This window comes from Polistes canadensis, unplaced genomic scaffold, assembly GCF_001313835.1.
Source record: "Polistes canadensis isolate GaletaPanama2010 unplaced genomic scaffold, ASM131383v1 scaffold_115, whole genome shotgun sequence".
Lineage (NCBI taxonomy): Eukaryota > Metazoa > Arthropoda > Insecta > Hymenoptera > Vespidae > Polistes > Polistes canadensis.
The window spans coordinates 1-26,477 of NW_014569662.1; the positions used below are offsets into that span (position 1 = coordinate 1).

At 30.4% G+C, this 26,477-nt stretch overlaps 6 protein-coding genes across 15 annotated transcripts in view; 3 read left to right on the forward strand and 3 right to left on the reverse strand.

The window, feature by feature from the left end:
* Positions 1-113: 113 nt before the first annotated feature.
* Positions 114-1,735, forward strand: LOC106787785 (2-oxoisovalerate dehydrogenase subunit beta, mitochondrial-like; the record flags this gene model as incomplete). Its single annotated transcript, XM_014750443.1, has 2 exons — positions 114-219; positions 1,006-1,735. Coding segments are annotated over 2 exons (247 nt in total), but the record flags the coding sequence as incomplete, so codon positions are not given.
* Positions 1,736-10,969: 9,234 nt separating this feature from the next.
* On the reverse strand, positions 10,970-13,771 carry LOC106787820 (2-oxoisovalerate dehydrogenase subunit beta, mitochondrial). Its single transcript, XM_014750516.1, has 6 exons — positions 13,364-13,771; positions 12,959-13,036; positions 12,408-12,610; positions 12,155-12,310; positions 11,412-11,583; positions 10,970-11,158 (listed from the first exon to the last, which is right to left on the reverse strand). Exons 2-6 carry the CDS (start codon positions 13,014-13,016, stop codon positions 11,004-11,006), a joined length of 744 nt encoding a protein of 247 aa, XP_014606002.1. The 5' UTR covers positions 13,017-13,036; positions 13,364-13,771; the 3' UTR covers positions 10,970-11,003.
* Positions 13,772-14,492: 721 nt separating this feature from the next.
* On the reverse strand, positions 14,493-16,152 carry LOC106787819 (target of rapamycin complex subunit lst8). Its single transcript, XM_014750515.1, has 8 exons — positions 16,027-16,152; positions 15,826-15,951; positions 15,560-15,712; positions 15,413-15,474; positions 15,185-15,335; positions 14,919-15,121; positions 14,701-14,843; positions 14,493-14,636 (listed from the first exon to the last, which is right to left on the reverse strand). Exons 2-8 carry the CDS (start codon positions 15,949-15,951, stop codon positions 14,512-14,514), a joined length of 963 nt encoding a protein of 320 aa, XP_014606001.1. The 5' UTR covers positions 16,027-16,152; the 3' UTR covers positions 14,493-14,511.
* A 609-nt stretch (positions 16,153-16,761) lies between these two features.
* Positions 16,762-21,509, forward strand: LOC106787817 (nuclear valosin-containing protein-like). Of its 3 annotated transcripts, none has more exons than XM_014750509.1 (11): positions 16,762-17,037; positions 17,556-17,774; positions 17,852-18,115; positions 18,188-18,499; positions 18,681-18,900; positions 18,977-19,259; positions 19,353-19,824; positions 19,908-20,075; positions 20,166-20,492; positions 20,573-20,794; positions 20,977-21,509. In XM_014750509.1, the coding sequence occupies exons 1-11, from the start codon at positions 16,882-16,884 to the stop codon at positions 21,121-21,123; spliced, it is 2,790 nt and encodes a 929-aa protein (XP_014605995.1). In that variant the 5' UTR covers positions 16,762-16,881; the 3' UTR covers positions 21,124-21,509. The 3 variants fall into 3 exon arrangements, with proteins under 3 accessions (XP_014605995.1, XP_014605997.1, XP_014605998.1); XM_014750511.1 differs by having other exon boundaries at positions 17,903-18,115; XM_014750512.1 differs by lacking the exon at positions 16,762-17,037 and having other exon boundaries at positions 17,684-17,774; positions 17,856-18,115.
* A 69-nt stretch (positions 21,510-21,578) lies between these two features.
* LOC106787818 (aurora kinase C-like) lies at positions 21,579-24,003 on the reverse strand. Of its 2 annotated transcripts, XM_014750514.1 has the most exons (6): positions 23,761-24,003; positions 23,161-23,639; positions 22,998-23,079; positions 22,767-22,901; positions 22,308-22,698; positions 21,579-22,230 (listed from the first exon to the last, which is right to left on the reverse strand). In XM_014750514.1, exons 2-6 carry the CDS (start codon positions 23,567-23,569, stop codon positions 22,132-22,134), a joined length of 1,116 nt encoding a protein of 371 aa, XP_014606000.1. In that variant the 5' UTR covers positions 23,570-23,639; positions 23,761-24,003; the 3' UTR covers positions 21,579-22,131. The 2 variants fall into 2 exon arrangements, with proteins under 2 accessions (XP_014606000.1, XP_014605999.1); XM_014750513.1 differs by having other exon boundaries at positions 22,998-23,639.
* A 611-nt stretch (positions 24,004-24,614) lies between these two features.
* Positions 24,615-26,477, forward strand: part of LOC106787803 (ETS-like protein pointed) — an 82,244-nt gene continuing 80,381 nt past the window's right edge. For 5 of the 7 annotated variants that reach the window (XM_014750470.1, XM_014750471.1, XM_014750474.1 and 2 more), the window contains exon 1: positions 24,615-24,861. In XM_014750470.1, the coding sequence (XP_014605956.1) occupies positions 24,724-24,861 (138 nt within the window). In that variant the 5' untranslated portion in view covers positions 24,615-24,723. The remainder of the gene's footprint in view (positions 24,862-26,477) is intronic. The other 2 variants (XM_014750472.1, XM_014750476.1) reach the window with 1 other exon arrangement.

Genomic DNA, 26,477 nt, shown 5'->3' on the forward strand with positions numbered 1-26,477 from the left:
TTGAATCATCATCTGACAAACTTTCTCTTTATACATATATTTTTGTTATTTCTATTTAAAATGATATTATATATATATATATATATATATATATTATTTATTTATTTATTTAGTTATATTTTTTTATTGCAGTCAGTAAAAAAAACTGGACGCGTAATCGTAGCACACGAAGCACCAAGGACCAACGGATTTGGAGCAGAAATAGCAGCACGTATTCAGGTAAAAATCATTGGCGTGATTTTTTTTTTTTGTTGATTTCAATAAGATATAAGATCGATAGATTACATTTAAAAATGCATGTTACTTCATAAATAATCCATTCTCTTTATCGTATCAACTAGGTGCTGTAAAATGTTATTACATATACGATCAGATATCGAGAAGGAGAGAGAGAGAGAGAGATACAATTTATAGATTATAGAATAATAATTAGATAGGCAGGAGATATATGTAATACTCATATATGTATATATGTATTATATCACTGAACGTCTCTTTGTACGGTTATATTCGCAAGAAAGAATTTTTTTTCTTTCCTTTTTTTTTCCATTTTCTTCGGGTGCAACGCACGCTACGCTACGATTGTTAATATCTTTGATCATTGCAATTGAGTGCAATTAGCGGTAATAAAATTAATTACCAGACGTTGAATTTCTTCTTACGACTTTGAAATTATACCGCGCTATTATATAGATGGTATATAAAGTATATATGTAGATATACGTATATATATATATATATATAAATGAATATATTAAACACTATTACACACAAAGGAAAAAATAATTATTCTTTTCTTGGGGAATTTTTTTTTTTTTTTTAAATTGTATTACGTAATCAGCTTACAATTAGTCATAAAAAATACCTTTATCTTAATTTATATTAATATTACTATTACTTTATAAGGAAAAAAATATAAAAAAAAACAAATAAAAATTAAATTGTATGTGATAACACAATGTAATATATTTAATGAAATATTATAATATTTTGTATATTTTTTAGGAGGAATGCTTTTTAAATTTGGAATCTCCAATTATGAGGGTCACCGGTTGGGATACACCATTTCCACACGTTTTCGAAGAATTTTATTTGCCAGACAAATGGCGTTGCTTCGATGCAGTAAAAAAATGTCTTAATTATTGAAAGATCATCGTTTAATCTGGTAAGATTTAAGAAAGACGGCTGGAGTAAATTGGAAAGAAAAGGTCTAATCTGAACGTGCGACATTACTTCTAAAAGATTTGCAAATACTTATACATATGCCTTTTAATGAATTTCACGACATCGATTTTTTGTATTTGTGTTATACTTATATATTTACTTACTTATTTACACTGTCTTGGCATCGACTTGTTACGTGCTGAAAGACCGGTCCCGTGACAATTCGATCGTATCATAGTAGTTTTATCTATCTTTCTATCTTTCGATCTTTTTTTTTTTTTTTATCCTAGTTTAGCACCCTTTCCGTTCGTATCGAAGTACGTGACATTCTTTTTATTTATCTCATATAATATAACAATATAAGATAACAATCGATACTTAGATTTTCGATAGTAAGATCACTTAAAAGATTTCGAAATTTTTAATACAATAAACAGAAAATGAATTATTATCGATGTTTAATTATCTAGTCAAAATCGCTCGTTAATCTGTTTGTCTTTTAAGAATAAACAAAAGACTTCAAATATTTCCAAATTATAAACACGTGGAATATAATTATTCGTATATAGAGGTATAAAAAATAAATTGAATACAAAAAAAAAAAAAAGAAAAAAAAGACAGAAAGAAAGATTTTGTTTTGTAAGTATTAAAAGTAGTAAGCTTGCGTGTAAATCGTTATTGGTAGGTTAACTCCTAGTGAGCATTAGAGGTATATATCCCTGGCCTAGTTTTGTACCAACCAAACCCACATAAATCCTTTCGCGTCTAATTTAATGAGACGAAGAAAGACGATACCGAGCCCGGTCGGCGTCGGTGGCGACGGTGAAGTTAACGACAGATTCAGAACGTTGGGTGACAAAAAAGGGTAGAAAGGGTAACCCCAACGACCAAACGATATATTCATAATTAGAAGGTGTATATCTACATAGAGTAATACAGTAGTACTATAATAGTATAGTAATATATGAAATAAATCGGGTCAAGTCCGTATCTTTCGTCGCGGTAAAACGATGCGTCCGATCGTAACGACCGTCGTAATATAATATTTTAATCAAGGCTTCTCTCCCTCAGCCGCCACATTCGGAACACGATCGATTGATCGATTTTTTATTGCATTTTGAAACATATTTCACACACGCACACATACGCCTGCACGTGCACACACAGTTTCAATCAAAAGAATCTTTATTCTTCCTTTTTTCTCTTTTGTTTTTTCGTTATCTTCTAAATTTCGTTCAGAAATCGGTTGAGATCTTGTTTATTTGTCAATCGTTGATAAAAAGTAAATAGAAGAGAAAGATAGTAGGAGGGAAAAAATAGAGAATATTCGAAATTGAAGGAAGTTCGCGAAACGCGAACGCTTGTTCGTAACGTATTTTGTAATTTGAAAGGGAAACCACATTCTTTCACCGCGTATTATGATACGTGAAAGTTAGCAACGCAGCGCCTACGGTGTGATGCAGTAGGTACATTGAAGAGAGACGGAGAATGGCTGGCACATAAGACTGAGTAAAAGCTAAAGAAAGACATAGAGATAGATAGACAGAGAGAGAGAGAGAGAGAGAGAGAGGTGATCGTTACTGAGAGACATGGACTATATCGAAGGTCGACCTGTTGCCTTTTTATTTCGTTGATTTTTGCGGGAATAGAGCAACTGTCCTCTCTCTCTCTCTCTCTCTCTCTCTCTCTCTTTCTTATTCTTTTACAGACCAGTTAACGACAACATATGGTACAGATGCAAACCCACGTAGAAACCCATGTATGCTTATATGTTCGTTAAGATTTTCGTCAGCACGAAATAGCTCGGTCACCTGGAACGGATGGTTCATCCTATAAATGCTTCGGTTCCTACCGTGTTCTTCGTTTTATTTAAAAGATTCCTGTTAGTGGGTAGACGATTCGAAAGGGATTCACCGATCTGGAACCATCGCGCAACCGATTTCGCGAATCTCTTGGATGGATCTTTTTCAAACAAAGAAAGAAAAAAAGAAAGAGGAAGAGAGTGAGGGAGAAGAAATCGTATGAACAAACCTGATATCTTTGATGCAGACAAAGAAAAGAGAAAGGAATCAAAGAAATAGTACAAATAATTCTAATAATAATGATAATAATAATAATAATACGTATTAATCAATTAATTCATATGAGATATCGCATTTGTTCTGTTATAAACATTCTTGATCGATCTTTGATTTAGAAGTTTTTTGTTTTCTACTTCTTCTTCTTCTTCTTCTTCTTCATTTTCTTTTTCCACGTGTCAATGTCACGCAAGTGTTTAACTCGCGTTTGAAAAAAGAATCAATTGTATGAGTCTACGAGTGCAACGACGTGTATTAATTGATTTATAATACGCATACGCTTTCAAGTTATCCCTTCTCTCAATTATATCTACATTCTTTTTCATTTTCTTTTCTTTTCTTTTCTTTTCATTTCATTTCGTATCATTTCGACAGATGTTCGACGCGAACAAGTGTTCTCTTTAGTCGACACAAAGAACTTTCTTGAAATTTGATTTTGTATTTTTATATTATTCCAAGCGTAAGATTAACAAATTAAATGGTAATTTACAATTGGTGTTAAATATCTGTTTATAGATTTTTCTTTTCTTTTATCTTCGTGTGTTACGTCTTAATTTATTACGCAATACAATTCATTACAAAATACGTGTCATCGTGATATTTTACGAATTTAAATAAAAATCTTTTGTTTGTGTGATTTTTTGTTGTTGTATTATTTTATTTTTTAAATATCCATTATACTCTACCTTCACCATCAATGTCTGCGTAGGATACATAACTTTTTTTTTCCCGTTCTTTTCATTCTTCTTTTCTCGAGTTAGTCGAGAACGTAATAGCGCGTGGATATTACGAAGGCAGGGGATTAGAAAGAGAAAGAAAGAGAGAGAGGGAGAGAGAGAGAGAGAGAGAGAGCTAACCACGAACGGCAGACTCTCAATAGGAATTTATATAACTTTGGAACAAACGACTTCTTTGTCTCCTCTTAAATTGTAGCCCATGATTATCGCGATTAGCGATTGGCAATTAAGAGCTTAGGTATTTTCCGGTAAACGTCGTTGACTCGTTACCATCGTTAGAACAAACCACGAGGATTTCCTTCTTAGACGAAGAGCTTATGTTAGAGTTAACAAGAAGGTTCAAGAATACCTGTAGAGAAACAAACACATAGATATTTGTATGTATATGTGAACATATATGTATATATGTATATAAAGAGAGGAAAGACTTGGACTCGTCTAAGGTCCTAAGAAAAACGTTTTGTGGTATCTTGATTAGTTCGAGTTTTACTTCGAGAAAGTTTACTCTATTTTACAAGATTGCGAAAACTACTTGAAAATCATAGTTAGGACAATTTTTTGTACAATACACGTTCTAATAGTTAAAAATAAATATAATCGAAGAAAAAGGAATAAGGAAATAAATTGTAATTAAGATATCTATCAGATCAATCATATTATAATAATCGTCATCCACAAGAGTAGGGTAGATTTACATTGATCGCATTCTACTGTTGTTCATTTGCATATTATAATATGACTACGTATTTTATAATGACACATGAAACTTTGATAAAGCTCTCTTTTTTTATTTCATTTAAAAACTTCTCTACAAAGTGTCCAAATAAAATGAATATTAAATAGATTTCAAGGTAAATATATAAGCCACTGTTTTCAATCTTGACCATGTTGGCATCATCTAATACTTGCCAGCGTTACTGGCACGAGCTACCTATATACTTATATACATAGGTACATACCGAAGTGTAGATAAAAGTAGATTATAGATAGACGGGTAGATTTATATATATATATATATGTATAAATATGTACAGTAGCATTTGAACGTGGCCCTGCCAGGCGACACGTAGAGACACGCACAGAAGGCATGAGCGACAATTTCGTCGAGCCGGAGAACGTACGCAACTTACGCTCACATTTCTATGTACTTTGTATATATATATATAAATATGTAGATAAAAAAACGTTAAAGTTCCTTGCAGCCCCTTCGTGCTCATTCCATGTTGAATAAACTGGATTTAGAAACGATATGATAATTACTATCCGACGTTACATTTTCCCTGATCAATCGAAACACAATCTCTTTTTCTTTAAAACATAATGTTATTTTTACTCATATATTTTCATTCAACATTTATGAGTAAAAATAAGTATCGAATATAACATTTCTATTTAAAAATATTGTTAAACGTTAGAAATATAATGTTTTAATTATATATATATATCTATCTTTTTTCTTTTCTTTCTTTATTTTTTTTCAAGTTATATGTCAGAAAACAGAAATTTATTTATCTATCTCGCTCTATTTCCCTTTCTACGCGATTTTATCCTCGTTACTTTCACAAGGTAGATACACAATCTCTCTTTCTATCTATATATGCCATTCTTCTTGTTTTCAATGTATACAGTGAGAGAGAGAGAGAGAGAGAAATATACAATAATGATGATAATAATCGCGCGTGTGTCGACAAGTCTTACGATAAATCAATCGAAAATTGATAATGCAACACCTGTACATATTCGTCGATTATAGCTCGATTTACGTAAATATTATTTGTCTCTTTCTATTTTTTTCTTTCACCTTTTTCATTTTCTCCCCATTTTATACTGCTCCTCGGTCGACAATTATTTTGTTCACTTTGTGATCTAAAATAAGACTATAATTTTCTATTCTTTCTATTATTTTATTTTATTTTATTGTTTCGTGTAAGATTTTTTTATTATTTCACATGTTTATCATTTGACTATCTTTATAAAATACCATGGCGAGGAAATAGAAACCACATTTTGCGAAACCACGAACCAGGATATAATGGCTACCTAAAGGAAAATAATAAAATAAAAATAAAAGAAAAAGGAAGATAGTAAAAGTATTCATATATATATATATATACACATATATGCATATATAGAATTTTTATGACTATAATGTCGTAAACTTGCGGAGTCGAGGAGATTTGACAGCAGAAACGTGTTAACCTTCAATCGACCTTGAGCAAAAACAATCACGTTCACTCGAGATAAATAGACTAACAAACAGAGTCTAAAATTAATCCACTTCATTCTTATATCATTCAATTTAATAAATGTCATATATACATACGTACATGTATATATATATATATATATATATGCATACACATATATTTACTTATTATTTAAATTTACTCGTGAAAAAAAAAGAAAAAAAATCAACGATTAGATTAATTAGAAAATAATCCGTAAGAAAGATTATTGCATATACTTATCGCACCAATAAAAAATATATATATTTCATTAGAGAAGGATTTAAATTGACAAACGATGTATTTAAAAAAACCAAATAAAAAATCAATGCCGAAAGAAAAAGAAAAAAGCAGAAGTGGTAGATGAAAGAGAACGTTTAGATTACATATGTGTCGACAAGAAACGTGATAAATAATTACCGATAAACGGTCGGTAAAAATAAAAAAATAAAAAAATAAAAAGAAATCGGATAAATGCACTGTTTTGAATTTCGTTCGTTCTTTCGCGTTATCTTTGTTCCTGGGAGTTCGGTCGTTTCGGGTCTGGTGGCGTAGACTGTTAGTCAGTGGGGTAAGGCAAGGCAAGGCAAGGCAAGGGGAGGGAAGAGAAGGGAGGGCAGGGCAAGGCAGGGCAAGGCAAGGGCGATGCTCGACTCGGGTGGGGCGACGGATGCGCGTCGAATGGACCGACTCGAGAATCTCAGTTCCAAACTTCCTGTCGTTCACGTTCCGCATTTAATTCTTACTTTTTCCGCAATCTTTACGCATTATCATTGAAACCATTATTATTCGTATTATTTCAATATTATTACGTTAAACGGTGATATTATTTCGTTTAAATTATCATCACGATAATTATTATTAAAACGGGGAGGTTAATCTAACCTTATTTGGTATTCTTATTTTGTGTGTGTGTGTGTCTCTTTTCAAAAACGTTTACACGCATCCCATTTAAAGAGAGAGAGAGACTTGTTATTTGTTTTTATTATTTATAAATTCGAAATTGTGTGTAGGAAGAGATTGATAGAAAGATATATAAATTGATTAAATAGATATACTTCAAATAAACTGGTTAAGTGAGTGTGAGAAAGAACGAGAAAAAGGAAGGAAGGAAGAACTGGCATTAAATCGACAAATTCTTTTGTTCTCTCGCTCCAATTTTGGTGTCGGGGAAGTATATAACACGTGAACCAATCGTTGAACGGTATCATAGTGAATCTCGTTAGGGAGTGCAGAGAAGACACACGCTGCGGCGAATTAGTCGAGAGATCGATTACGTACATAACCTCGAACTTTTCGCGTGTACGCCCTTATTTGCGTATTATCTTAATCCTTATCTTATATATTTTATCGTTTTATTTATTTCGGTTATATTAAAGTCGGTGTATAGACAACAATCATATCAATTAGTGTTAGTGTTATATTATTGGTAAAAAGAAAAAGAAAAAGAAAACGAAAAAACAAATATGACAAAAATAAACTTGACAAACGAGAAACCATCGTTGTCATCGGGTTCGTGTAAAAATCTCAACGATCAGCAAAAAAAGAAGAAAGAGGAAGGAGAGAAAGAATCTTTTACAATACAGGTTAGGAAAGAAGAAAATAAAGGGATGTCCGAGATGGTTAGTAAAAGTATCCGAAATCAAGAAAATAAACAACAAGAGGAGGACGAGAATGAGGAATCGGTGAAAAAGAAAGCGGAAGAAACGATGGTCAAAATTACTCGATGCATCGAATGCGTTCAGATTGTGCCACTGATGCAGGTGAGTCTCAACTTACGTAACACTCTTTAGTGTCTACTGTATATAGAATTTGATGGCGCCGTAGTAYWAKYWWWKMSWKWRWGWGKARWRGYSKKTMRWWYAKYYWTTTWYRWRTATRWMYWTMKAKAMGKAWATYTRMRYWTAWWYKTYRTWWAYMATYWRTMWAWTWKMRYKRTAKAAWTTMWMWRTYKYWWKWWKAWATWYWMMRTMYKKTWWTTWWWKYWAKWRMYRYWRAWKGMASYMRAKTRMAAWRRWYMAMGWKATYAWMMAWCGYRKYKYARMRTSMKYTKSWCMMKWMKAMWWTKRAMAAAWWMRKRWWWKWWWWRWWWTTYTTTYTTKYKWWTWTMAMYRTWMWAWSRRAYRWWYARWRRTAWAAKAYWKRKWYWYAWAWWYKMRYRTKRMWYATMYYYSMTKCSTWYMTWWTTWYTWKYSWMWWWKMWATRWMTYKWWYMTMTSYMKYTYWYWYWMMWWYTYGATWTSTKMWYKTRTWTGTWWTAWYWTTWTRMWKYMYYTWKTTKWTMYRWWWAARWRAAWRKAKTWTKWATGAARKAWMWKRSWTYTWKRAAYKTAWWSWAKYRATMTYWTMKMTYRWTSRAWWSAWCRAWAWAMARMWRTYMSRCYWWYGAWWWWTWMYYGMRWWCGTKMWRMWWKTYYYGSKSYAWAYYYKTWSGKCMKYKGYSMYKCSTRTKYWRYKMKTASGMRYCSAKYWWWWTYKMYTKWSTRCARTAAAARAATRWAAYWRAAWRARWAARWAAAWAATATATATATATATATATATATATATAATATCATTTTAAATAGAAATAACAAAAATATATGTATAAAGAGAAAGTTTGTCAGATGATGATTCAATTGGGAAGACAAGTATACATACGCATATATATATGTGTATAAGTCGAAGGTAGGATCAAATTATCCATGATTTACGATTAGTGTTCGAGCATGATAATAATTTATGTATATGGGAGGACGGGTGTTAAATGATGCATTAACATCAAGAATCTTACTATCAACTATCAAATCGATGAAAAGTTAGACCAAGCTAACTGTTGCTCCTGTACGAAACATCTACAAAGAAAGATACAACACGTTATTATATGTAAGTAAGTACTTACTTACGTACGTAATTAAGACGCACTCTTTCTATATATATATAGATATATGCGTGTGTGTGTGTGTGTGTGTGTGTAACGTTGATGTTGTATAGATATAACAGGACGCCTTGTAAATCATTAACAAAGCCGATTGGAAAGCGCGGTAAGGCGCGTGCACGCGACGCAAACTACTGCTATAAAATCACATCGATAATTTCCCCAAGGCTGATCCCGAGCACGGATTACGCGAAACTTCATCCGATTTAGTGTAATTAAGACTCGTGGAAAGAAAGAAAGAAAGAAAGAGAAAGAGAAACAGAGAGAGAGAGGGGGAGAGAGAGAGAGAGAGAGAGAGAGAGAGAGAGAGAAAGATCAAGTCGGTTACAATTGGATTATCAGAGTTTTACGAGGCAATTTGTATTTTTTGAAGCCTGTCAGCGCTTTTTACGTCATCAACGACACACGTCGTACACACGATACCTTTGTCTATCTTTATTTATCGTTAATAACACCTTTGTAGATTCTATACTTTATAATACCACTCTCTTTTTCTTCACTGTGTTTATTCAGACAACTCGTTATGAATTATTTTTTTTTTTTCTAATAGAGAAAAATAGAATATATACTTACTACGCGTGCGTGTAAGTATACTTGCAGTTACAACAATTGATCCAATAATTATGCATAGGTATCCAGTATACTACAAAATTATACATCTAACAAAAGAAATTTTTTCTTCCAATTTATCAATTCGAAAAATTACATTTTTATTCATTTTATTTTTCTAGGATAAAATAATATATATATTTATAGATGTTAGTACGGGTTGTTAGTATGCTTACCGTTATAATGAATGATCTTAATAATTAACGATAACGTATACTACAAAATTATATATGCTAACTAAAAAATGTATTCTTTCCTTCAATTTATCAATTAAAAAAATTTCATTTCTGTCAATCATATTTTTCGAATAGAAAATATAACACACATATATATATAATTATACATTCGTTTAAGTATGCTTATAATTACAACAAATGACCTAGTAATTATACAAAGGTGCCTTGTAGTAGACAAAAAATAAAAACAATTGAAAAAAAAAAAGAAATTAGAAACCCCCTCTATATAAGAAGTAATATATCGTAAGCGGGAAAGTTTATTGGAAAGATATTCTCGGTCGTTTCGGTCGAGATAGTTCAGCCATATCCATCCAACAACGACGTTCGACGTTCTAACTTGCGCGAATGAGCGAATGCGCACGGAGACATTACGCAAGGAGGAGAGAACACGTGGTGGAACGGAAAAGATAGATAGAGTCCTTATAAACGCTTGCCGTTCGATCGCGGATCTCGAATTATCCGAGCAGGCTGATTTCGTTCCGAAGACGCAAGAAACACGTGCTCTTTCTCACCTTCTCTCTTTTTCTCTCTTTCTCCTCTTCCTCCTCCCTCTCTCTCTTTATCATTCTTGTTTTTTTCTTTTTATCTTTCTCCTTCTCTTGTGTTGAAGAGACCTAATCTCCGATTAGCAACCTTCTCGATGAGGAGCCTTCGAAACAGTTTCTCAGTTGCGCAAACAACGCCAGTCTCGAGAGTTGAGTGCTATCGAGAAATAAAGAGAAAGAGAAAGAGAGAGAGATAGTGAGAAAGAAACGAATGATTTAACCAGGAATATATCTCTATGAATTTACCAATGAAACTAACTTTCCAATTACGATCTGCATCACTGGACCTGAGTCCAGAAGATAACTGCTTGAACCCTGGCCTACCTCTATTTCGTTTCTTATTCATTCTCTATTATTATAGTTTAAAGTTCAAATATACTGAGATCATGGTGCCTGATAAATGAGAAGAGTCTGATATTAAAAAAAAATATATTTTATACTTTTATTACTGATAAACTTATTTGAAACGAATTGTAAATATGCAAATTAGAAGAATTAGATTACCTTAGAAACTAGTTGAACATCCCAAGGTAAAATGGAAAGAAGATCTATCACCTCGCAAGATGCACCGAGCTTCTCCTCGACGAGATCGGCTGTTTCTAATAGTACGTGCACCTGTGTGCCCCATCCTACGAGAGTCACGTCTTTTCCTTCGTCAAAACAAAAATACATATATACAGTAAATATATATTTTTCTCTGTATAAGAGACTTATATGAAAATTGAATAAAAATTAAAAATCAATTATTTTAGTTTGATATCTTTTTTAAAGCTAATATGTTTACTTCAGATTATAAAATTACTAATCTAGGAAATTTGGATCAATCCAGACCAATTCATGGTATACCCTTTATATAAATAAATAAATAATAAAAAAGTGTGTTGATGGTATAAATAAAAGTACCTTCTTTAACAATCTCTCCTTTACCAATATCAATTTTATAATGTCCAACCGGGACCTCGTCAACAGCCGTACGATAAAGGACCTTAGGTTCCAAAATTATGCAAGGATCTGGCTCCTCAATAGAACTCAATAAAAGTCCTTTTGCTTGCACCGGACCTCGAGGTACTACGATCTACAAACGAGGAAAATAAAATTAATGATCCGTTCTAAAGAAATTAACACATTTACATAAAAAAAAAATAAATAATAAAAAAGGAAAGATATAAAGATAACGTAATAGAAAATTTATTCGCGTTTCATTCGTCCATACCTCATTTGATCATAAAACATTAGTATCTTTTGTTCTTTATCGTATCGGAAGATAAGCGGGTTTAGTACGAAATATTTTCTATCAGATTTTTTACTTTACCGGTTCCTCATTTATCATTCTCAAGAATTTCTAAGAAATGTGAGAAATATGAATATATTTCTGAATTTGTCAAAAGGCACTTTGCATTGAGGACAATGCCCGAGTATTGCTAGTATTACCGGATTTCCTACTATGCCGGTAACATATATATATATAATTCACTTACTGTACATGTAGATATATTATACCAAATTACTGTTTTACCGACAATAGATACGTAAATTTCTATTAATATCGACCATTAGTAATAAATAGATTTCTCTTTTACTGACATTACACAAAAATATTAATATAATAAATATTAAATTTTTATCGTTATTTATTAAATAAAAACCTTTAATCCAGGTGTGTGAGCAAAATAAGCTTCCGGACTCTGTGAATGATACAGTCCCCCATGCCCTACAGCACCGCAAGGTGACCGTATCGTTAATTTTCCGCAATCGAACATTCCGCCGCTTCTGTATCTGCATTTAGCCGCTTCGTTTACTATCTAATAATAATTAAAAGATAAAAACATACGTATAATATTTTTAATTATAGAATCTAGAAATATTTGAAAGAAAGAAATAATTGGAAAACTAAATAACCTGATCAAATGCAGGAAATATATAATCGGCAAACTGAATTTCTGCAATGGCGGTTGCACCAACATTCGCCAAACCGATACCAAAACCTGCGATACCTTGTTCGGATAAAGGTGTGTTGAATACTCGATCGGAACCATAACGTTTTTGTAATCCTACGGTGCAGCGAAAAACACCACCGAATGCAACATCTTCTCCAAAAATGACTGTATTAAAAAATATAATATTTTAAAAAATAAAAAAACCATGCAAAATTATTTGCATAAATGTATGAGAAAAAAAATAACCATTGTCAATATATTCTACATTTAATATTCTTTCATATTGATTCTTATCGTAATTATATTTATTATTATATATGTCAATGCAAAAACTTATTTATATTATTTCTCGATACAAAATATTTTTATCTTCATTAATACTTGGTTGTTATCAGTGTCATGTACATTTTTGTAAAATAATCTTATGTAAAAGAGACATAAGTAATTTTTAGTATAATCAACTATATAAATTCGTTTTTGTTTCTATTTATGTTAAAAGAATGATATATTCACCTGCGGATGAATCTTTTTTTAAAGTAATGTCCAAAGCTTGATTAATGGCTTGATACATATTCAATTTTTCGGTTTTTCCTACGAATAGTAAATTATTAATTCAGTAGGGTGCAAAATTTAAATCTCGATTGAATACACATTCGCGTAAATATGTTTGCTCGTCGTTTAGAAATAAATAAAATTAAAATAAAAAGACAAACCTAAGTAATTATATACACACTTAACGTTCTATGTTATCCTTATTATTATTCATTAACGTAATCAGTACGTTTGCTAAAAATAATATTTAAGAGGAAAAAAATAAAAGATAAAACAATATCTTTTACAAGTTATTATTTCAATTCGTTATCAATGTTTAATAAATAAACAATAAGAAATTTTTGTGTAATAACAGTTTTTACTTACAATTATGGGACATATAATTTACTCACGCTCGGATATTAACGACCTTGCGTTAGGATAAAACTTGAAATGTACATTTCTAAAATGTTCCTTTCTTGCAATACGCAGCTCTAATATTTTTTTCGATGTTCTAACAATGAACTTACGGATCATTTTAATTGAATATTATTATTACGGATGCTTAGAATATATTTATGTAAATATATTGAGAAATAGAGACAAGAAGCTAGATAAGCAAGTAAAATAAAAAAAAAGAAAAAAGAACAAGATGAACACTAACTAAGAAATAGAATGATAATAACGTTATCTCTTCTAAGCGTTACTGTTTATACACGATATCATTTATTTCAAACTTTCGAAAGAATTTCGTAAATAGTAATATTTGAATACAAACACTACACGACAAACGACACGTCTTGAGATAATGTTCGTTCGCGTATAAGCGTTCGACTGATCTAAACTAAGCATTCGCTCGCTTTTAATATATGTATCGCTGAAGTCCTACGAACGACAAGTCATTCATTCATTCGTGATAAGCCGGATGAACGTCGTCATTAAAGCTTGACATAATAACATTTTCGAATTTAAAATTTTTTGTTGTTTCATATTCAATCACGCATTCGATTAAATTTTAAATAATCTGAAATAATATATTTGCTCTTTTTACTCACACTCATAAATTAAATTATAATATTACATATACATATATTACATATGTATATATGCATATATTACGGGTAATGTATTACTGCCGGCATTGTATAGAATATCCGATCATTCTACAAAATGCTCAGAGGGTTGCGGCCAATCAATAAAATATGCTTCAGTTTATTGTGTTTAGAGCACGAGGAAGGAGAGGGATTCTTAAATTTTCAGTATTTGTTTCACTTACAATAGTTTCTTTCACTTTCCTTGTGCCCTAAATACACCCCACTGAAATATATTTTATAAATTGAGCAAAACCTTCTATCTGTGAAATACCTGCTTATTATACATATTGCCCATATGTAACATATACGTATATTAGATCGTAAATATAATATTATTTCTTTAAATAATACTGTGTGCTATCCTGTAGGGAAAAAACTAGTTTCTTATAATTAATAAATTATAAAAGATTTTTATTCTATACACTTTTTTTTTTTTAATTATTAAGCCATAGATACAGCTTCTTCATAAAACGCCAAGGCTGTTACTGCTTTCTGGTGACCTTTATACTCACGTACTATCGCTCCCGTTGAAACGTTCCACAATCTTGCAATTCCATCAGAAGAAGCTAAACGTAACAGACATATTAAATTTTGTCCTTAATGAAATTATTATACATATAATATTTTTACCAGTGAATATGTATTGTGAATCCGCGCTGAAGGCTGCATCCCAAACCCAACGTTTAGCTTCGTGTTGAAGTACCTGTACTTCAGAGAAATCTGTGGTTCTCCAAACTCTGGCGGTTTGATCAGCGGATGTAGTCACGAGCAGGCTAAATATTATTATTTTGTAATTTTCATTTCTTCATCATTAAAAATTATCAAAATAAGATTAGATTTTTACGTACGTAGAATCAGGGCTAAATTTACAACGTAAGGCATAACGCTTATGAGCTACAAGTTTATGACGAGGAATAGGTTTAGTTGGTTCTTCTCCTATACCTCCTGAAAGTGTCCAGATGTAACAATGACCTTTATTATTTACAGCAGCCATATATGTACCATCTTGATTTATTGTTACATCTTGAATAGAAGCTTCTGTTTCTGGTATCTAAAATAAGAAAATATGTTCATATAAAGACAGAAGATTATTTATTTATAATTGTTTATATACCAATTGTTCATTATGATCCGAACGAAGATCCCATAAATGTATAACACCGCTTTGATCACCCACTACTAATTCTGCTTGATTAGGATGTAAACATACACAATTTACAGGGGCTGAGACTTGAAATATTCTTTGGCATTTACCGTTGAGAAATCTGAAATACAATCACACAAACATTAATTCTGAATATTTATTAACCGATGCAAATTCTTTTTAAATTATTTAACATACCTAAGATCCCATATCCGTGCAGAACAATCTTCTCCTCCAGTGTACATCCATTTCCCTTCTTCCTAAAAAGATTAGTAATAATAATCACAATACAGTAAAATTTGGTTCTACATTATGTTTCGATAAGATTTTAATGTTTTGTAAAACCTGAAAGCCAAATCCGCTGATATTCTTGGAACCACCTTCATAGGTAACTATAGGATTAGGATCACTTGTTGCCAAATCATACATTCGAATATGTTGATACCCTGCTGAACTTATAAAATATTTGTCTGGTGTAATGTCCAGAGCATTTACTTGCTAAGATTTATTAAAGAAAAATATTCATATTAATTAAATAAATATATTCAATACAAGTATCTAATAAAGATAAATTTTTCACAATGAATTATACAAAAACATAAAAAGGATACAAATTCTGTCTCTGTAAATGTACGTTCACAATTTCCTGTATGTGGTTGCCATAATTTAATTGTATGATCATAACCTCCTGTCGCAAAAAGTACTTGTTGATCACTAGTTTCATTATCCACAGTCATCTAAATGTAATAAAATATAATTTATTAAATAATCGAATAATTTCTAAATACCACCATTAATTTATTTGTGTTTACCTGGACAAATTTATACTTAAAGTGAGACCATTAAGAATCAACTATTCTATACATAAATATATATTTGCTTATAGTTAATTTTTAAAATGTTAAGACAAGTTACATGAATTTCATTAATAAATTTACTTCCTTATTATCTATATTTTTAATACATAAATATATACTTTACACATATAAATATATTACATAAATATATATACTTAACGTATATAAGTATATTATAGAAATATATATTTGTTTACAGCTAACTTTTAAACATTTTTAAATAAGTAAAAAAAGAAATTATGTGAATATTCATTCAAAAATTTATTTCCTAAATATCTATAGTTCTAATTCCAAACTTTCAATTAATGAATTTTCTCAGAATTTCACTAAGAAAACTTCCTGGACAAAAAGTTTGACTTCTCTGATTGGTTAATTTAAGAATGGCGTTTAATGGCGTAAAAAATCTTAATTCCTTCATTTCCATTTGCTGTTTAATTAAAGAAAGAAATAAAATTATAAATATAATTATAAATATAGATTATAGTAATAAAAATGATTTATTAATGTTATGTAATAAATTAATGTCGTAAATATACACTACATAATAAAAACGAATCAACCAATGAGCGAAGAGAATTTATTAGCTTGTCCAATCAGTTAAAAGTAAATGGATGTTAGTATTAAAATATGTGGATAGAATAATGTTTGAAATAATTTATATGTTTAATGCATGATCAGTAACGTATCTATGCATCTTAACCAAGCGTTTCTAATAACACAGAAGATATAATAGATAATAGTTATTTGTGAAGTAGAATTCATCGTAGTTCAAATAGTTGTGATTGCTAGTACATTGAATCTTTTACGAAAATGCAAAAAGTTGGAAAATTAAATTCGTCGATTGATATCATACCCTTGCAAGGATCTAGCGGTGATTATAAATCAAAAAGCATGGACAATAAACTCAAAATTGATAATTGTCACCGATTTTTCAAAGATCAATTATTAATATCACGCGTACAAACGGTAATGTTTATATTTCATTAATTTATAAGAGAGAAATAAAAGTTAGATTAATTTCATTGTTTTTATTATTTTCTATTTTCTTTTCTTTTTTAATAAACTGTTTGAAGAATTCGCAAGTTTCATTTGTAAAATAGAACAAAATTTGAAATTATCGAACCAATATAACCTACGTTATGTATAATTACTTTTTTTTCTCTTTTTTTTTTTACATATACTATTATCACGATTATTACTTTTGCTTATAGATTATTGTAGTAATCTGAAAAATACAAATATTTTCTTTTCATATAAGATAATATTATAAATGCACGGTATAAAACATATGTTACATATTGTATTTGTTCTCATCTATTCAAGTAATGAAGAAAATGATACTTTTTGTATGCTTAGATATTTTAAATCTAATAAGCAAATGTATATAATTTCTAATATATACATATTATATTAATAATACACACAATATATAAATGAGAAAGCATTATTTTCTTAATATCTTATACCGTTGTATTTTATTGCAGTACATGCATGAAAATGAAAACAAAGTATATATTGATGTGAATGAGATGGCTGATACTCTTCAAAGAAAGTATCGGGATTATCGTGCGAAAAAACGAAACGCATTCAGAGGACTTGTACGTAAAGCATACGACGAACTTACAGAAATGTTTGCTAAAAAGAGTTCACGTGAATGGTACTCTTATGAGGATGATGAGGACGAAGATGAAGTTGATGTTGAGGTACATAATAAATATTATTCATATTTCCTTTTATAGTTTCTCTTATTAATCTTTCAAAGAAAATCAATAAATTTTAGTCAGATCCGCAACCTGCTATATTTGGAGATGTTTTATTGAAAATGTTCAAGCAATCTAAGGGCAAGCAGAATGGAAATTCCAGCGACAAAGAGCTTATTGACATTAGTAGCGATGACGATATTGACAAATCTGAGCAAAAGTCTGAGGAAAAGGAGAAAAATTCCGTGGTAGCTAATAAAAGTTTACAAGAAAATGCAGATTCTCCATCAGCAGTCCAAAAATCCAACGATTCTAAAGAAGAGAGGCAACAATCGGCCCAAATGGTAATACACAGATACATAAGTATATTTTATCTTTTAATTTAAAAATGTAACATAATAATGTTAATATTTTAGATAAAGATCGAGACTTCTACTTCTAAACCGTCAATAGAAACGACAACTAGAAAAAGACAAAGAGATAAAGAAACTGATAGTGGGCAATTGCCATTAACAAAAAGAGTCAAAACAATACCGATTACGGAGCCAAAAGTAACATTCGCGGATATGGGTGGAAACGATAAGGTTTTGAAAACGGTATGCAAGTTATTGGCGCATATGAAACACCCCGAGATATTTAAACAACTGGGCATATCTCCACTTAGAGGATTTTTACTTCATGGTCCACCTGGATGTGGGAAGACTTTGTTGGCTCATGCTATTGCTGGAGTAAGTTTAATATTTTATTAATACATATTTTTCAACAACTTGGAAAGATACAAAAATAATTCATTATAATCAAATAATTTGGTATCTTTACTTTTTTATGATTATGAAGATTGATTAGTATTCTTTATGAGATTACCCTCTATGTGTTGTATATTTATATTTTATAAATATTTGAAATTAGGAATTAGCAATCCCTCTATTAAAAGTAGCAGCACCAGAATTAGTGGCTGGAGTATCGGGKGAAAGTGAAGCACGTATTCGAGAATTATTTGATCAAGGAGTTGCTATTGCACCATGTGTACTTTTCCTCGATGAAATCGATGCTGTTGCACCTCACAGAGCTACCGCTCAAAGAGAAATGGAACGAAGAATCGTAGCACAATTGCTGTCGTGTTTAGATGGTTCATTTTTATTTGAAATCATTCTTATGAATAAAATATTTGAAAAGATATTAAGATCATGTATGTTTTTTTGTAGAATTAAGCTCAAAAGAAAATGGGGATAGAGTCTTAGTTATAGGAGCAACAAATCGACCAGATTCTTTAGACCCTGCTTTAAGAAGAGCAGGACGCTTTGATCGTGAAGTTTGTCTTGGTATACCGGATAAAGATGCAAGAGCTAAGATATTAGCAGTACATACAGAAAAAGTAGCTCTAGCTCCTAACGTTAATTTATCAACAGTAGCTTCGCTGACACCTGGTTTTGTAGGAGCAGATCTCGTTGCTTTAATTAGAGAAGCTGCCCTAGCTGCTGTTGATAGGTAAACATAAACCAAACATTATTTTTTTCTATTATAAAAATCTTAAATTATTTTATTTAATTAATAATAATTTATTTTTTTTCTTTACGATAGAATTTTTGAAGATTTGAATGAGACAATAATGGAGGTTGATGTTTCTAAATCTCCTGAAATAAGTGTAATTAATCCTCAGACTGATAAAGAAGTCACAACATTTGAAAACTCAGAAAATTTAGTTGATAACATTGTTACTGGTGAACGTCCAACAACGTCTATCGAAGATACCGCATCATCTAATAGTAAAACGCAATCAGAAAATTCCAATGCAGGATTAGAAATGGATGTTACACAAGAGCCATCTAAGTCACCAGAATTATCGAATTTACTTACATGGTTACAAAACGAACCACCTCTTTCGGCAGAAAAATTATCGAAACTTTGTATCGAGGAAAGAGATTTTGAAGTTGCTTTACGTGTCGTTCAACCTTCCGCAAAAAGAGAAGGATTTGTTACAGTACCTGATGTTACGTGGAATGATATTGGTTCATTACAGGATATCAGACAAGAATTACAAATGGCTATACTTGTAAATATATATATTAACTTACTTGAAATTAAATATAAAATTATTAATACAGATTATTAATCATTACTATTACTTCTTTTTAGGCTCCTGTACGTCATGCTGAACAATTCGAAGCGTTGGGTTTGAGTTCTGCTACAGGTGTATTATTGTGTGGTCCACCAGGTTGTGGTAAAACATTATTAGCCAAAGCTATTGCCAACGAAGCTGGTATTAATTTCATTTCTGTAAAGGGACCTGAACTTCTCAATATGGTAATGTATCATAAATTTTGTTCTTGTTCATAATTGTGTGTATTTGTAAAATGCTAAGTAATAACAATGTACTTTATCATCTATCAATAGTATGTTGGTGAAAGTGAGAAAGCAGTACGCCAATGTTTTATGAGAGCAAGAAATTCTGCCCCATGCGTTATATTTTTTGATGAATTGGATGCATTGTGTCCTAAGAGAACAGAAGGTGACAATTCAGCTACGTCGAGAGTCGTTAATCAGATGCTTACAGAAATGGACGGGGTTGAAGGTAGACAAGGAGTATTTTTAATGGCTGCTAGCAATCGTCCAGATATTATTGATCCAGCCGTGTTAAGACCTGGAAGATTGGATAAAATTTTATACGTAGGTTTACCAACAGCAGCGGATCGCGTTGATATTATAAGAGCATTGACTAAGGTAAATGGTGATATTGAGTTAGTGTAAGTAAATAATATTTTACTCGTTAACTTGTTGTCTACGTATTTTTTCTCATATAGAATGGTACAAAACCAAAATTAGCTGCAGATATAAACTTGGGAGAAATTGGATATAACGATAAGTGTGATGGCTTCACCGGAGCTGATTTAGCATCGCTAATTAGGGAAGCCGGATTAGAGGCATTGCGAGAATTAATGACAGGATTTCATGGACAACCAGAGATCTGCATGCGACATATTTCTATTGCGTTTGATAAAGTTAGACCATCGGTTCATGAAAAAGTAAGTAATTGTATTTGAAACATAGGTAATTATTATATAAAATAATGAATTTTGCTTGCCTTAAAAAAATATTAATCAACTATTTATTCTCTCCATTAATTTTTCTTTTTTTCTACATACATATATATTACATATACTTATATAATAAAATATTTCTTACAAAAATTATTTAAAATGTTTAGGATATAAAAAACTACGAAAAATTAAAAAAGCTATATTCAGTTAAGAAATATTCAGAGGTAACATCTATGGATAATACTCAGTTAGAAACACCAATAGTGGATGTAGTTATGGAAGCAATGGAACCGATGGAACCGATGGAAACATAAAGCAATTTTATTAAAGATTTTGTGGCACTTCTCTTCCATTATCAAAATCCTATCTAAATTTTTATGAACATTAGAAATAAATATTATGTAAGATAATATTTTTACGTTAGAAATGATATACATTAGAATTTTTAAGTTTCACTGTTTACAAATTATGTAGATATATTCCTTTTTTTATTCTGATGTTGATATTATATAGTAAAAAAAATCATTTAATAAACAAGACAAGAGAAGATAAGATAATGAAACGATAATGTTCGGATATCTTATTTGAGGGAACATTATCTTGTATAACAGTTTTTATAAAACATAAATAAATTTTATGTTATCTATATAAACGAATGGTATACTACTTTGTATGCACTAAAATACAATATAATTTTATTTGATTAATTGATAATATTTTTATATAATAATTGACTTTAAAAATTACTTTCATTGTTTAAATTGTTTTGACAAAATGGATTTTTTTTATTATTATTAAAATACCGAAACAATTTACAATACTTACAAATGAAAAGGATTGATTTCTTTTTATCAACGGAATGTGTCTTATATAATTAGATATACGATGATAATATTTTCATTTTGCGTACTAAAATTTTCTTTTTCTTTCTTCTGTACTCAGTCCAATGTAATCACACAAATAAATTTCATTATTCTAATATTCGACGACATATCTAGCGAATAGATGATTGATACCACATTAAAATTTTTATTTTGTAATGTATATATATATATAATTCCGATAATAGTTAATAATAATAAATCATATTAATAATTTTTTGTGAAATTAAACAATTGATAAATATTTCACTATATATAGTCGAAATATTATCTAATAAAATGAAATAATGCAATTTACATGTTTTATTTTGTTAAGTTATAAAATTTGATTATAAAATCATCTATACAATTGATCTATCCGTTAAATTAAGAAAGATCAACCGTCATTTATTAGATTATTAAAACATAGCGACAGTCTTAGAAATAAAAGTAATATAGTTATCACTGCACATAGGGTTCTGTTGTGCGATTTTTCACTATCCAAGGATGAGTTAAAACATCTTCTAATTGTAGTCTTTTTTCTGGATTAACAACTAGTAACTATAAAACAAACAAACAAAAAATAAAATAAAATAAAAATAGTTAAACAATAGGAAGTAATAAAATAAACAGTTTACCTTTGAAATTAAGTCTCTTGCGCCTTCGCTAACAAAATCAGGGAATGTATATTGAGCTTTTTTAATTCTCATATATGTTTCTTCGTAAGTCTGTGCATAGAATGGAGGTTTACCAACTAAACATTCATAACACAGTACTCCCACGCTCCACAAATCTACGGTGTGATTATACGTCTTTCCAGCTACCATTTCTGGTGGTATATAATCAAGAGTACCACATAACGTTTCTCGTCTTGATGAAGGTGCATGAACAGACCAACCAAAATCAGCCATTTTTAATTCACCTTTTAAACCGAGCAATAAATTTTCTGGTTTAATATCACGATGTATTACTTTTTTACTGTGACAATACTTTAAAGCATCAGCTAATTGCGACATGTAAGTGGCGGTTCTGTAAATATTTTTATTATATTTTTTTAATACACTTATAAAAGTATATTAGAAAAAAAGAAAACTTACCTAACATCGTCAAAACGTTTGTCAGGCTGTGCATTTAATTCTTTATACAATTCACCCTTCGGAGCATACTCTAATATCAAATATACTCTTTTTTCATCATGAAAATAGCCATACATACGTAAGATATTAGGATGTCTATAAAAAGAAAATATACAAATTAATTATTATTTGTTCTTTTTTGATTACGGAATGTGATGGGGGTAATCGTAAAAGAATTATTTAAAATGAAACCTTAGGTGAGTTTGTATTTCAATTTCTCTTTGCACTTGATACAACATAACTTGGTCTTCAACGCCTTGCTTTTGCATTTGTGCTTTAAATAATACTTTCATCGCTATAATAAATTTAGATTTTTTTTCCCTAGCAAGATAAACATTTCCAAATTTTCCTTTACCAAGAGGACGTCCTATGTCAAAATCCGTAAGCACCCATTTCTTTTTATTACTTTTATTATTCGCATCATTCTGTTCAGTATTATTCGCAGTCACAACATCTTTTTTGTCATTATTATTACTAGTAGCATTATCACAGTTATCTTGAAGTTTTACTTCAGTTGACTCAGACGCAGAAGGAGGTTTCTTAGACAATTGTTTGGAAATATGGTTTTGATTATTTTTAGTTGTATCAGTTTTATCATATTGCACAACTCTATTATCAGTTTTTTTAATATCTTGATTGTTCTTCAATACTAAGTTTGTGGTATTTACAATTCTCAATCGTTTTAAATTATTAACTTGTAGTTTGTCATCTAATTGATTGGTAGTCGAATTTGTTTGAATATTATTTTCTTTTCCTTTCAGCATCCTTAGAAAACTAATACTTAATTAAAAAAGTAAATTATCTTTCTCTTTCTCTTAAAATAAAAAGAATAGTCTGGAAAAAATATATTACCACACAATTGTACAAAATCAAACATTAAAAATATATACGCCAATACAAAAATTTAACTTAAACCTTAATATTAACTAGTATGATAAGATTAATTAATACTTACGAATTAATATAAAATGTGTACAAAATATAACACATAGAACAAAATTTAACTAATGATAACGTCCAAGTTAATTCTTCTTAGCAAAACAATATCATTTCTAATGAATAAATTAAAATGTCTTATAATTAAACGTACCAAACGATCATTAGTGTTAAATACACTTATTCAGTTGTTTGTGTATATTCACGACATTCGCAAATTATCGGCCACGACCAATCTTTCTTAGCTTAGAAATACTTCTGTAAACGTTTTAAATCTTTCAAATAAATTCAAAATAACGTACTTTTAGTCCTCTCTTCTGATTGGTTTGAGGAAACTACAAGCATTGCATACGTATATTCTATTTGCATAAAAAGAAAGGCGAGTTCTCAGTACAAGCTAAACTTTCTTGAAAATCTAACCTTTTGTAACAATAATGATTTATTATAAACTAAAACCATAAAAAGTATACTTAAAAGACGATGGAAATTATCCTTTACATTTATCATCTCATTTAAATATTTCAGAAATTTATAATTTTCAATGAAACCATACAAAAATCAAAAAATGATCAAAACAATTTGTCCATTCGATTTGAATTTGGCACTAAATGTATCGAAAATCCTCTAGGAACGATTGGACCAATCAAAAAGCAGGATAACGGGTAAAGAAGTAGTAAGATGGAGGCGGATTAATCGACGAATCAGAAAGCGGGATAAGTTATCCTACCGAAATGATTATGCTTGTATTAGTGGGATCGCGATGAGATGACAGAGTGCGGGGAAGAGGAGTTGGGTCAGTAGAGGAGAAATGAAGGGGGGGGCATTGGCTGATGGTTGATAGGTGGGGGGCTGGTCGGGGTGGTTGCAGGGGAGGGGCCAGTACCCGGTCTAAGTTTCATTCATGATCGTCGGGTACGAAGCAAGCCATAATATATCTGTAAGTTGTATTGTGTAAACGGAGTAGACCGCGTTAGTGCTGCCGATGTGCGTGCGCCTAGCAGTTGTACACGTGATTATTACTCCTTTTGTGCTACGTGTTTTTGTTTCGTGTTATACGTGCATTACAACACTTTGGTTTAACCTTTATACCTGCCTCGTGCTATTCGCCACGATAAAACGGGTATGTAGAGAAGGAGAAGAATGAATGAATGAAAGAAAGAAAAAATGAATCATTACAGTTTCAATCTTTCAACATGATGGATCGGGTATATTTAAATTTCGAAATAATTTGACTAATTTTATATTCAAATTTTCTTTCTTCTTTTTTTAAGTTTTAGAAGTAATTAAAGATAATTAAGAGTTATTAAGAATATATGGTATAATCGTTTTTCTCTAAGCGTTCGACTTGCATCGCGTTTTCTTATGAAACGTCTAAGAACCCTATGATAAAACTCGCCTAACGCCTACGTATCTAACTTTTCTCTCTTTCTCTCTTTGTCTCTCTCTCTTTCTTTTCTTCTCTTGTCTTCTCTTTCTTTCTCTTTCTTTCTCTCTTTATATGTATTTGTTTTGACAAAGTTCTTCGTTGGCTAGCATCCTATGAGATAGAAATGAAATACACACACATATATACATGCATGCATACACGCACATGTTTAAAATACATAGCCGGTCAAGTTCTCCTACACATATACATATATTCTATTCTTTAAGAAATGCACATTTCGTTTAACGAATATCTACGATAATAGATTATTTTGATCAAAATGATTCGTTTATCGAGAAAATAATCGATGATGATTGGTCAAATTCGTATTACAAGTGGGTATGTGTATGTGTATGTGTGTATTATACTTTCCTTTCGTATAATGATCTTTTGTTTTATAAAATTCCTTCTGTATTTAAAAAAAAAAAATACAATTAAGATCGATTGACGTAATAATAAAAAGTTACACGTATCTATACACACAAATATATATTTAAAATGAAAGAGTGTAAGAATATTTTTTTATTTTGAGGTGGTATCGACATGTAAGGATCAACGTGTGATAAGATAACGCTGACTGAGTTAAGAAAACGATTCCTGTTACGAGTGCACTTACACACACACACACACACACACACGGTGTGTAAGTATGCACGACGTGTACACTTATGATGATGGACTCTGTGACACGTGTGTACATGTGTATATATGTGTTGTGTATCTGTATGTCGGTAGTAGCAATAAAATGCATAATAAAATAATAAATGAATAGATGATAAGCGATGTGTCTCCCACCGGTTATCACATCGTGTTAGTTCGTACCGCTAGACTGGTGGTGGCATCATTGGCTCGGCACCATTAGTTGCAACACTAACACTGTTGTCACATCGTCTCTCCCTCTTTTATATACATATTCTTTTACGATCCCATTTCTCCATATATACACATGCCATACATATGCGTTACATATGTGACCAATCGAAAATCACGCTTCTTATTCTATTTACATTTGATTTTATATTATCAAATTATTCTTCGTTTTTATATTTTATTTGTTTCCCTATTTTTCTCTTTTTTTTCTACATAATATCTTTTACCCTACACCATTTTGTTTTTTTAAAGGCTAATTATGAAATTAGATTAAATGGTTTCTTTTTATCGCGTTAGGATATATAACCACACAATAATATTATTAATTTTATTTTTATTATATATAATATAAAAGATTTTTTAAAGTTCGTTTCTTATTAAACTTTTCGTTTCGTGAAAAAGAAATAATGATGATGATGATTATTATTATTCATAAAAGA

Excerpts from the sequence above, each read along its gene's own strand:
- LOC106787820 (XM_014750516.1), bottom strand. The coding sequence starts at position 13,016 with ATGTATCAAGCCATTAATCAAGCTTTGGACATTACTTTAAAAAAAGAT. Across the intron at positions 12,311-12,407 it reads TATTTCCTGCATTTGATCAG|ATAGTAAACGAAGCGGCTAA; the intron begins GTTATTTAGTTT and ends AATTATTATTAG. Across the intron at positions 11,584-12,154 it reads CTCACACACCTGGATTAAAG|ATCGTAGTACCTCGAGGTCC; the intron begins GTTTTTATTTAA and ends CCTCGTTTGTAG.
- LOC106787819 (XM_014750515.1), bottom strand. The coding sequence starts at position 15,951 with ATGACTGTGGATAATGAAACTAGTGATCAACAAGTACTTTTTGCGACA. Across the intron at positions 14,844-14,918 it reads AAATTTAGCCCTGATTCTAC|CCTGCTCGTGACTACATCCG; the intron begins GTACGTAAAAAT and ends AATAATATTTAG. Across the intron at positions 14,637-14,700 it reads TTCACAATACATATTCACTG|CTTCTTCTGATGGAATTGCA; the intron begins GTAAAAATATTA and ends TGTTACGTTTAG.
- LOC106787818 (XM_014750513.1), bottom strand. The coding sequence starts at position 23,569 with ATGCTGAAAGGAAAAGAAAATAATATTCAAACAAATTCGACTACCAAT. Across the intron at positions 22,902-22,997 it reads GAAATACAAACTCACCTAAG|ACATCCTAATATCTTACGTA; the intron begins GTTTCATTTTAA and ends TTCTTTTTATAG. Across the intron at positions 22,231-22,307 it reads CAAGAGACTTAATTTCAAAG|TTACTAGTTGTTAATCCAGA; the intron begins GTAAACTGTTTA and ends TTTGTTTTATAG.